At 37.9% G+C, this 11,507-nt stretch overlaps 1 protein-coding gene across 3 annotated transcripts; it reads left to right on the forward strand.

Annotated features, from left to right (window-relative positions):
- Positions 1-5,695: 5,695 nt before the first annotated feature.
- LOC100266128 (uncharacterized) lies at positions 5,696-10,287 on the forward strand. Of its 3 annotated transcripts, none has more exons than XM_002282274.5 (12): positions 5,696-6,057; positions 6,166-6,252; positions 6,859-6,960; positions 7,075-7,191; positions 7,492-7,747; positions 7,912-8,069; positions 8,155-8,516; positions 8,610-8,709; positions 8,798-8,857; positions 9,064-9,147; positions 9,242-9,358; positions 9,684-10,287. In XM_002282274.5, exons 2-12 carry the CDS (start codon positions 6,193-6,195, stop codon positions 9,987-9,989), a joined length of 1,722 nt encoding a protein of 573 aa, XP_002282310.2. In that variant the 5' UTR covers positions 5,696-6,057; positions 6,166-6,192; the 3' UTR covers positions 9,990-10,287. The 3 variants fall into 3 exon arrangements, with proteins under 3 accessions (XP_002282310.2, XP_010664593.1, XP_019072349.1); XM_010666291.3 differs by having other exon boundaries at positions 7,492-7,573; XM_019216804.2 differs by lacking the exon at positions 5,696-6,057 and having other exon boundaries at positions 6,197-6,312.
- Positions 10,288-11,507: the final 1,220 nt, after the last annotated feature.

Here is an 11,507-nt window from a genome sequence, read left to right on the forward strand (position 1 = left end):
ATTTCTCCACAGAGAATACTGTTATCTCCCACTCTCCAGTTTGTTAAAGAGGCTAAAATCAGTTTACAGCATCCAATTCCCCTAGGGGTGCTGGCTCTGCCACATGATTAGTTGTTTCTATTTGCTCTTCCAATAATGTTTGATTGTGCTCTTTGAATGTGATTCTGCTTACCTTACTGAATCATAGGCCAAATTAATTCTAAAAGGTCGTTCTCCTAGTTTGAAACTTATGGGCATTGAAGAGCTTGTATACATATCCACCATTATGTAACCTCATGCCATGCTAGATGACTTTTGAACCATATTCACATCACAGAAGTCAGCATTAGTTGAATAATACCACCTCTTTAAAGCTTCATTGCTGTATAATCAGCCCCCTTGTGAACGTGGCACGCTAAAGTTGGTTTCCATGAACAGACTAGAGTAAACCTTGAAGGGAATAGAGAGGTATGTATTTTCCTGATGAGATTTTTTCTGAACAGCCTGTTCACGGGTTGACAGTTGGCACGCCTGTTCGAGTCTTTGTCATGACTCCCTCAGGTGTTAAGAAGAAGTAAACAACTACACAGTTTCCTACATCTGCAGCTGAATGACAAATTATTTATTACTAAATGCAGAGAATTCAGTGTGGTACGCGGTTTTGAATGTTCTTGTTCCAAACCAATCTCTCTCTCCTTGTTTGCTAGTGAACTTCCATAAGTAGAAACCATTTTGAAGGAAGCATTACATGTCATATATATAGCTATTTGAGATGACAATTTCAACATTACATTTTCAAACATTATAACAGACTGAACAAAGAAAAAAGAGAAAAAGGGACTATTAATTGAATACAGGGAATTAGAAGCAGCACTTTCATGTAGAATGCAGTTCAATTAGTAATAAAAAGAAGAAGAATAAAACTGTGTGCCAAGAACAACCCTTTCTACTAATTACAATCAAAATTAGTATAACGTGAATAGGTTTAAGCCAAGTACAGGGAAATAGATAGGGGACCATTTCATCACCAACGCTGGCAAAGTCAAGACTAAGACACAAGCAGACAGTGACCCCGAATCAAGCTTTCTGACTATTTTGTCCTTAACTCTGTCTCATTAACCCTCTCCTTCTCTCCCCCTTTCCTGCGAGTAGAAACAAATGAAATGAGATATAACTCACCGGGTTGAGCCATAGATGCAGCTGGTTGATCCAAACTTGCATGGTTCTGGCCAAGGGTCTGATCCTAATTTCCAAATGACGGTCCACTTGCCATTTTCTGCTTTGCTTCTTTCGTTTCATTCTCTTTCTTTTTTCTTTGGACCACATTTCCACAGTAATTAGGATGGTGACTTACCATTCTTTGACAATTGAAAAAACAAAGCAATGGGGGTGGCAGTTCTAGATTACAAACGCAAATCTAGTTTTTTTTTTTTTTTTTGGTGTGATGTAGGTGGGAGATTCTAATACAAGCTTTTTCTGTGGAAGCTAGTGCCTCAAAAGGCCAGCTGTTAACCAAGAAGGGACACTTATTTTACCCCAGTTCATGATCATATCAAACACACATTTTCACTTTGGATTGCTGGTTGAGCAATTTTTTCATTGAAGTATTATGACTGATCGTAGTTAATCAACAATATAGATTTGTCGGTGTTCTACAAATGATCTTATAGGGGACCCAAGACATGACAGAAGAAAAAGTGGTTAACCTTACAAGCTTCAAATCCCGAGCGAAAGTGGCTTTTGATTCATACCACTGAATATAAAAGAGCAACTTTTTAGAATGGAGCTGCTTTTGCCCTTTTATCAGGACTGCACATTTTTATTTTTCTGCTTTGGCCTCACTCCCACATAAAGCAAGACTCAAGAGAAGCCAGACACCCCATGGAAGGAGTCAATCAACCACCAAAGATATATAGTAGGACCATACCTTCAACCTCATAGTACCTTAATTCTGACCTCGATTCAATAATTATTTGTATTGTTTGGAGGGTGGGGATGGTATTTCTGGATGTTATCGGCAATCATTTATAGGAAGTCGCTATTCACACCATTCCATTACCTGCAATTTCTGTGTTAACTGCAAAATTACATTCATGGTGTATGCCACGGCCATTGATCTATGAGTGTGACATACATAACTTTTGAGATGGCCTAGCAATGTGGGATTAGCTAGCCAGATTACACTCCCGTGGAACCAATTGTGTTGGGATGGATAGAAATATTTTATCATCCCCAAAAGTTTTGAATTCATGTCCATTAATGAGACTTTCAAAGGAGCTATTTTGATTCTCATTAATTTTACTAAACTGTAATGAGAATTGCACTGGAATCCCATGTGAAAATAAACCAACAATGCTGTTGTTTTTGTTGACATGGTACCATAAAATGAAGATAGGGGAAAAAGAAAAGATGATGAAATGGGGAAAAAAACATGGGAAATGACAATAGTAGATAAGCTTTAGTGAAAGAGGTACAATCATTTTAGTGGGCTGAGGATCGACTCCCTTTCATCATCAAAAGTCCCCACACTAAAAAGCTTTAAAAGCTAAGAATTGGGCACTTTTTAAAGGGAAAACATGGATGGATAGATAGGTGTCTTTGTGGAAGAAATGACTTGTGGGGTATAGCCCTTATGGAATCTGCATATAGGACCATCTCCATAATCTTCATCTACAACAAATTTGAGTTTTTCTAATCCAAGACCAGACCAACCAACCATCAAGGACTATCACCATTTTCAGCCAGGGAGATAGCTTGCTGGTGGGGGGTCACACACAGACATCCAATTAATGATTCCATTGGTCTCTCAATGGGCCCATGTACCTTCACTCCTTTTCTTTTCTTTTCTTTTCTCGATCTCCATGCATGGATCTACCTACACTTTGTTTTGTTTCATAAATTTCTATTCAACACTTTCTTTAATGGGGAGTCTTTCTCTTACAGAATGTTTATTTTTTTCCTAGGAAGCAAAGAACTTCCCATGTACAGAAACTCTCCCACAGTTGAATTCTTTTCTTAAGTGATGAGAAGACGAGTATAAAGTACTTGACTTGGTGTTAAATAAAGCTGTATAAATTGCTGTACCCAGATGCTGTTCTAGCATGTTGCAGGGACCCAATGTTTTGTTTTATAATGGGAAAACAGTTGGGCATGGTAGCAAACCCATCCAAACCAAGGGTCCAGTACTAACAGGCTCCAATCACTTCATCACAATGTATCATTTCCTTCACAAATTTGCAGATCTTTTTCATTTAGATGACCGAATTCTACTTCTACCAAGATACAATGATATTTTGTGATTTGTGGCCCTTGACGGTGGAGGGCTGGCTCATGTATCTCTTTTTTCTATGTTGTCCAATAACCAAAAAACATAATCATATGATAAGAGTGTCTATTGCTGCTGCCATGCTCTTGGCATAAGAACCCTGAGTCACTTTCCAGTAACCAAAAAACATTTGGGCTTGGGACATCCTTTTGGGTGATTTTAAGAAAATTCCCTTTAATCCATGGATTACTACAAATCTGAGGCACTGCTTGGGTGCTCCTCCCAACTCCCAATCATGCGGTACCTAGCAAAAGTTACTGCCAAGACAGCCATCAGAAGAATCCTTCTATGGATTCCTTGGCTTTCTGATGCACCTTTCCTTATATAGTCTCTTGAACTACATGGATCCAAAACCAAATGGACATTGACATAACAAACATATAAATCAAGTCTCTGCCTAGGGCTGAAACTGTTAATGACTGCAACGTCTCATCTTGTATTTGAGCCATCGTCAAAAAACATGGGCACTTCACCTCCACTATAATTGAGCAACAGACACACACAGCTTGGTACACAAATCCTTTTCTTTCTTTTCCTCGCCTTGACTTAGTGGTCACAAGTCCATAGTCGAACGAGCACAATTATGGAGGCATAGGATCCATTGCAAGGCGGCAAGGCCCCCCCACCCTTCAAAGAGTTTGGGCACACCAAAATATCACTGGTGTTGATGTTAATCCTCATGCTTTTAGGACCTTTCTCCGATACATTTCCCCATTTTCTTTTTAAAATTCATTGTCAGAAACTTTTAAAAATGTTGTCGAAAGTGTATTGAATGTGAAGTTAATGTACCAACATGGTATGATTATCTCTTGTGATTTTTCTTTTGGCCCTCACATCAATTAATTAAGTGGGATGTCCGTGCTTTGGTTGCATTCCACGTGCACTAACAAATTCACCTTCTACCATGTAGCTTCCAGTATTTTAAGCTTTCCACCCCCTGATTTTTTCTGGGTGTTTGGATGTTTACTAGCTTTCATTTTGGCTGTTAACGGAAATCCTGACAAAATTCAAATCAACCAAGCCATAAAAATTGTATTTTTATACCTAAAAAAAAAAATTGAAGTTGACATTTCGTCTGCAAAGAGAGAAGATCTGCTGGCAAGAACATTATTTTGGGTAAGAAACCATGTCCCCTTACCCCGCATCCAGCGTTATAATAATTTGTTTATACGTGTACACACATATAAGGTTTGGGTTTTGATTTGTGATTGGTCAAATCAAAATTTATAAGCACGGCACGTTGGAGGCATTGTCTCCATGCTGAGAGAGCGTTACAGTGTAGGATTATGACTACTTTAATAGCAATAATAAATTGAGATTTTGACGTTCGGATCTTATACTTATTCCCGTCCGTGGAATCACAAATCTGATTGTACAAGTTTTGTACAAGCTTGTGTTCTAACGATTCAATTACATGGGAATTTATTGTATACTTAGTCGAATTGATTATCTTATTCCGCAGATACCTGTTATCTTTTCTACAATTTTTTCATAAGAGATGATGGCGTTAAACGTGGCTTCTAATAATGACCCAAACCCACTCACTGTCCTTTCCAAATCGGTCTACAATCACCTCATTATGATTATCTTGGAAAATTATATTTTTATTATAGTAACGTTAGAGGGAATTGATTGCCTAATTGAGTGAAAGGACGATAATGCCCTCAGAAGGGTGGGAGTTTGACAAGGACGGTGTTGTTTATCAGAGAGAGATTAGAGAGCCCAAATGAGTCATTTTGATAAGGCAGATAATTAAGTGATAATTAATGGTGTAAAGAAAAAAATGACGTCACTAAAGATGAGATTGATGGGTTGGGAGTTGGAGGGGGAGTGACGTGGCAGTGGGTGGTGTGATGTGGCCTTTCTCCTTTAAACTCAACAACCAACCACCACCTATTACCTCCTTTAGTCCTACTGCCTAATCATTATAATTACTAAAATTTTAAATTAAATTAAATTATAATTCACGCATGTAAAGAATGTTAAATAAAATCTCCACTATAATTGTCATTTTTAAAAATTCAGGTTGCCATGTCATCGTCATTTTTTTTAATTCAAAATTTCAAAATTAAGAACGTTAAATCTGGAAGCCATGTGCACGTGACAAGTGGCTTATAAATTGTAAGAAGATACTGAAGCATCTACCCCGCGGGTCTTGGAATGACTTTTAATTTAATCTTTCCCCCAAAAAAAAATTAAAATAAAAAAGGGAAGGGGGCTTAGTTGGCAGACACGTGATTGGGAGCAGCCTTCCCCAAAGCCAACCATTTTTGGAGATCCCCAGGGTAGTTTCGTAATTCAAGAACCAATCCCTCCCCCAAGCTGGCATTCCCAGGGGCATTTCCGGAATATTATTCCGAATAAAGGACGTAAGAGAGGCGCGCGTTTATTTGATGATGAGGGAGGGGTTAGTGAAATTTGCGTACGGCGCTAAAGTGCGCTAGATGCGCACAGCCTGTTTCGCAAAGCGAACGAATTTAGCTTTCACAGAGACAGAGACAGAGGGCGGCAGAGGCGCACTCCCCTCCCCCCCTCTCCATCTCTTCCATTCTTTCTTCTTCAGTGGTTGTTGTATATATGATAACAATTCGACTTGTGTGACGCTTCGAAAACTGGTTCATTTGTTGTATGTATTTTGTTGGTTTACTTCATACGCAGCTCGACAGATGCAGGGAATGGATTGAAGAGTGTTTTTGTCTTCTTGGATTGCGTTCAAGTTTCCCGCTTTGTGTTGGGATGAAAATTTTCTCAAGGCCTGATCTCTCTTTAATCCCATTTCTCTTCTGTTTTTGATCTTTAATCCCACTTCTCTTCTGTTTTTTATTATGTGGTTGATATGGGTTTTGTTAATTATGTTGCAGAGTTTGCTTGTTTTTTATGCAATAAAGATGAACACCAGGGTCCGGACAAAGCTACAGAACATGAAAGCTCCTATGAAGCATGATAAGGTCATCACAGTTATCAACTTTAATCAATGCCCAAGTTTCTATTTGTTTTTTTGAAAAACGGTTTGCTTTCTCTCTCTCTCTCTCTCTGTTGTTTTATTTTTTCACTGTAGAGGGAGTTGGCTGTGAAAGCTGTTATAGGACTATTCTTCCATCTGGGTTTCACCAGAGGTTGGGTGGGGTTGGGGAGCTTCAGAAGCTGAAAGCTCCCCATAAGAGAAGATAAATTTAAAAATGAGGATACTTTGAAGAGAGTTCCAGATGAGCTTTCAAATTTGATAAAAAATAAAAATAGATCTCTTGCTGCCCATGTGAATTCCCTTACCTTCTCCATACAACTTTCTCAGGAAAATTTGGATTTTCCTTTTCTTTTTCCATGTTCCTATAGTGATCTCTCCCTCGCAAAACTTTAAAAAGAAAAAAATAAATAAATAAAGTAGGCTTCTTTGATCAGTATCCAGATTGGGTTTTAGATTTTTTTTTATTTCCGTATATGCTCCCACTTTCTTTTCTCTGCTTTTTCCTCTTTTATCTCTCTTGCCCTGTTATATTCCTTTTTCTTTTCTCTTTGGAAGCTGATGGTCAATTCTCAATTCCGCTCCCTTGAAGGATAAGGTGGAAATGCAGGGCACCAGAGGAATGGATGCCAAGAGAGCAACCGCAAATAGACGAGGACCGAGCAGAGATAGAAAAATGGCCCTACAACAAGATGTATGGATTTTATTCTTCTTCTTTTTTTTCCTTTTGGAAATGCTGGAATCATATTTTTGGGTTCCATTTGTTTGATCTCTTTCAGTTGACTGTGTTCTAATTCAAATTTTTTAGGTTGATAAGCTAAAGAAGAAGCTTAGACACGAAGAGAATGTCCACAGAGCTTTAGAGAGGGCCTTCAATAGACCTTTGGGAGCTCTACCTCGCCTTCCTCCTTATCTCCCTCCTTGTGTTAGTACTTGATCTTCACTTTAGATTCCCACTTCCATTGTCTGCTGTTCTCTTCCATCATCTCTTTCATCACATTGGAAAATACCTGCAAAAAGTTTACTAATTATATGAATGTGAACAAATAGTCACAATGACCGTTGTTGAAAAATTAATTGGAGATTGAATGGCCTAAATTTGAGTGGAGAACATTGGTGAGATGAACCCAATTTCTCATATTACATCATTGGTATACTGATCATTGGGCAAAAATTTTGTATCGTTTCAAATAGAAACCTGAGTGCTGAATTTTGGTTTTTGTAGACATTGGAGCTTCTTGCTGAAGTAGCTATTCTGGAAGAGGAGGTTGTTCGCCTTGAGGAACAAGTTGTGCACTTTAGACAAGGTTTGTATCAGGAAGCTGTTTACATTTCATCTTCCAAGAAGAACATGGAGAGTTTGGCAGATTTATATAATCCTTATCTGATGAGAAACTCCAAAAAGGATCAAACAAAGTTTTTAGTTCAAACTGTGGACAATTCAGCCACATCTGCAACCAGGGATGCGCCTTCTCCACCTGGTAATCCTCTAGGTTTGATTGGCATCTGATGCCGTCTAAAATTGAAACAAACAGCTTTCTCCCCTCACCCTCCCCTACCCACCCCCACCCCCCCTCCTTTGACATAGAAGTGGGTAAAACAAGATTTAGGGAAGTCTTAATCCTTATTATTTTACTTGTTTCAGCTGACAGGCGGGGAAAAGAGAATCAATCATATGCTAATTCTACAAAGAACAACAAGCGAGACCCAAATAATAAAGCCCAAAAAATATCAACTCCAGTGAAAAGACCTCCAATAGAGCATGGATCAGCGGAGAAGCATCTAGACTCTCAGAAATTACAGGTACATACTAAGAATGCTAATTTTTCATAAGGGGTGTTCTTGTATCTATTTCCATTGAGATGAATAATTCTCTCTTCTTGTCCAGCTAGAAAACAGAGTAGTAGACCAAGAAAATGCAGAAACAAGAACTTCTCTCACTCCAGATGAAAGACTATCTGCAGATGATAAGCCAAATAAAATTTCTGAGGATATTTTGAGGTGCCTATTTAGCATTTTCTTAAGAATGAGCACATTGAAGAGCAGGGGCACATCAGAAAATTTACCTTCCCTCCCATCATTAGCTTCTCATGGAAGTGGTGAAGAGACAGAGCTACAGGATCCTTATGGCATTTGTTCAGAATTTGGAAAGAGAGATATTGGTCCATATAAGCATTTGTTTTCGATTCAAGCTAGCTCAATCAATCTAAACCGGACGGCAAATTCTTTGTTTCTTGTTCATAGACTGAAGTAGGTTTCTTATTTTTGGTTGGTTTCTTATTTACTTTTAATGCATTCTATAAATCATCTAACAGTTATATTCACCTTATCTTCTATTCTCAGGCGCCTCCTCGGGAAACTTGCCTCTGTTAACTTACAGGGCCTAACCCATCAGGAGAAGCTTGCTTTCTGGATCAACACCTATAATTCCTGCATGATGAATGTAAGCAAGGCCTTTTTGTAAACGTAAATTTAAACTCTATGTTTATTCTTTTGCTTATCTGTTTACTGTACTGCATTGCTTGCTTTAGGCATTCCTGGAACATGGAATACCAGGGAATCCAGAGATGGTTGTTGAATTGATGAGGAAGGTATGGACTATCAAGGCAATCTTTCTGTTCTTGTTGGAGTAGTGATATATTCATATTCTATGACTTGGACCTAACATTACTTTTAGCATGTACTCAAATGATTTCTTACATAATTAATTTGCTTGTAAACCAAATCATAGCTTATAATTTGTGCTTGGCAACTTACACACTCAACAATTAATAAAGTTCCAACTCTTTTTCCTCAGGCAACAATAAATGTGGGGGGACACTTGCTAAACGCAATAACTATTGAACATTTCATCCTGAGGCTGCCTTATCACATAAAATATGTAAGTGGTGTAAATTTCAACTTCCTCACAAGCCTTAATTTAGCTTAGAAATGAATTGCTCTCAGCAAACATATTATGACTGTATTCCTATTAGACCTTTCCGAAGGGTGCGAAAAACGATGAGATGACAGCAAGAAGCATCTATGGGTTGGAGTTATCTGAACCATTAGTGACATTTGCACTCTCCTGTGGAAGCTGGTCCTCCCCTGCTGTAAGTACATGAATTAAAAAGGGATGTCTTTAGTATTTACTTTACTCTGTTTTTTCTGTGGTCCCAAACGGATGCAGCTTTATGATTGAACATATATTACCTGGTTTTATTGCACATAACATATTAGTTCAAGGACTGTATCCAAATACACAATTTTTGCAGATGTTTCCTAAACCAGTTCTCTGGCTCTCCTTCTCCATGTTTTCCCAATTCTTAGATGAATTTGTCTCAATGTTGAAGTCCTAGAAAATTTTACCAGAGTCTTTGTCAGTTGCAATAAAATGCTTATGCCATGGCTGATTCATGAACCTTTTGTGAAATGAAGGTGAGAGTGTATACCGCATCTCAGGTTGAGAATGAACTGGAAGTTGCAAAAAGAGAGTACTTACAGGCTGCTGTGGGAATCTCAACAACCAAGTTGTTTGCAATCCCAAAGCTGTTGGATTGGTATCTACTTGACTTTGCAAAGGACTTTGAATCATTTCTTGATTGGATTTGCCTTCAGCTACCAAGTGAACTTGGCAAAGAAGCAATCAAGTGCCTGGAAAGAGGAAACAGCGAGCCTCTTTCACAATTTGTCCAAGTTATCCCATATGAGTTCAGTTTCAGGTATCTGCTGCACATAAAATAAATTTTGCTTCATTTATCTTTGTCCATTTCTAGGGCTATGCGCTTAATGGGATTTGTACACACCTATAGAATACAGAGTAGAAGTGAAAGTATAGTCTGTTCTCCATTGTAAGTAGTTATGTGAGAGGAGATTTTTCTTCCACAAGGGGCTTCTGGTGTCACTGTCTAGGAGTTTTACATGAAAGAGGCGATTTCTCAAGCATAATTTCTCATTATTTTCCATTCTTTGTAAAGCTCAATACAAGTGGTCCTAAATTCTTATATGAAATTTGCTGACTAACAGAAGCAAAGTTGGATTAGCTTTGAGTTTTAAGTTAACGGACAAGTTGAGCTGTGCTATTCTGGACTCACTAAAACGGTATGGATTTAGATTTACCTTTTTCCCCAATGAAAACATAACCGAAAACTTCATTTTTCACATCAAAATAGAGGAATTGATGGAAGTTTCATTAAAGATTTTAGGTGTGAACAGTGACCACCCATCACTCTATGGCATATTCATGGACAACTGCTCATTGATTAGAAGAGGAATAGGGTTGGACTTTCCTACCTGATATTAGAGGACAGTTGCAACAACAAAATTCCCCACTACTAGAAGCATTGTGGCCTGTGTCCAAAAGATACCAAGCTGTCTTCCTCTTTCAGAATAATATTCAAACCAATTCTCAGCACCCCTTCATGCCATATTTTGGGCCTTTTAATGGCAGGTTGCAAGATTTCTTCACTGACCCGCCGTTGAGCCATTCTTTTCAAAGTTTTGTCGCATTAGGGTGATAAGCAATAACTAGGTCAGGTCCTGAGGTCCACAGGGCTTCCAGGAACTGCAAGGAGGATTTTTGATGAAGGTCTTAGCCAACCTTTACTTGTTTCACAATTCCCATGTCCTAAGATACTACTGCTCAAGATGCACCTGCATTTTAAGAATGTTACATCCATCCTTTCAGACATGGCCATATCTCGAGTTTGGTTTTTATTTTTCCCATTTGGTCTGGTTTTCCAAACCATGCTCGAGAAAATTTATTGATGCAAGGGGTGGTCCTGACTCTTTAAGCTCGCCCTGAGCTATGACTAATCATCTAATATTGAAGCAAAGAACAAAGTGCTTTTAAAAAGTTGTGGGTCATAAAAGCTAAGCCCTGAAGCTGTTGATGTACTTGCTACTGTATCATTTACCCATTTATCATGGATTTTTTTACGAGACTACGGTGGTTTTAAAAAATAATTCCTCAACTACAAAAAAAAATAATTTCAAGTTTATCATAATTTTTACCAAAAAAGGAAAAGAAAAATAAAAATTATTGTTTTCTTTTAAAATTGCCTCTTTAAAAGATTATTTATTTAAAAAAAAGGTTTATAGGCTAAGATAGTCTATTTGAAAGACAATTTTTGGGAGAAAAAAAAATTGTTTCTTAAAAGAATAAAAAAATAAAAAATTAGGGGAGAAATCATCTCTTTGGAGTTTTCTCCATATAAAAAAAATTACAATTGGGAGTAAAAAAAAAAAATTATTAGGGGAGAC

The sequence above is a fragment of the Vitis vinifera genome, chromosome 18, assembly GCF_030704535.1.
Source record: "Vitis vinifera cultivar Pinot Noir 40024 chromosome 18, ASM3070453v1".
Lineage (NCBI taxonomy): Eukaryota > Viridiplantae > Streptophyta > Magnoliopsida > Vitales > Vitaceae > Vitis > Vitis vinifera.

Bases quoted from the DNA above. Each gene is read 5' to 3' on its own strand.
- LOC100266128 (XM_002282274.5), top strand. From the start codon at position 6,193: ATGAACACCAGGGTCCGGACAAAGCTACAGAACATGAAAGCTCCTATG. The intron at 6,253-6,858 runs GTCATCACAGTT...GCTCCCTTGAAG, and splicing joins CTCCTATGAAGCATGATAAG to GATAAGGTGGAAATGCAGGG. The intron at 8,517-8,609 runs GTAGGTTTCTTA...TTCTATTCTCAG, and splicing joins TTTCTTGTTCATAGACTGAA to GCGCCTCCTCGGGAAACTTG.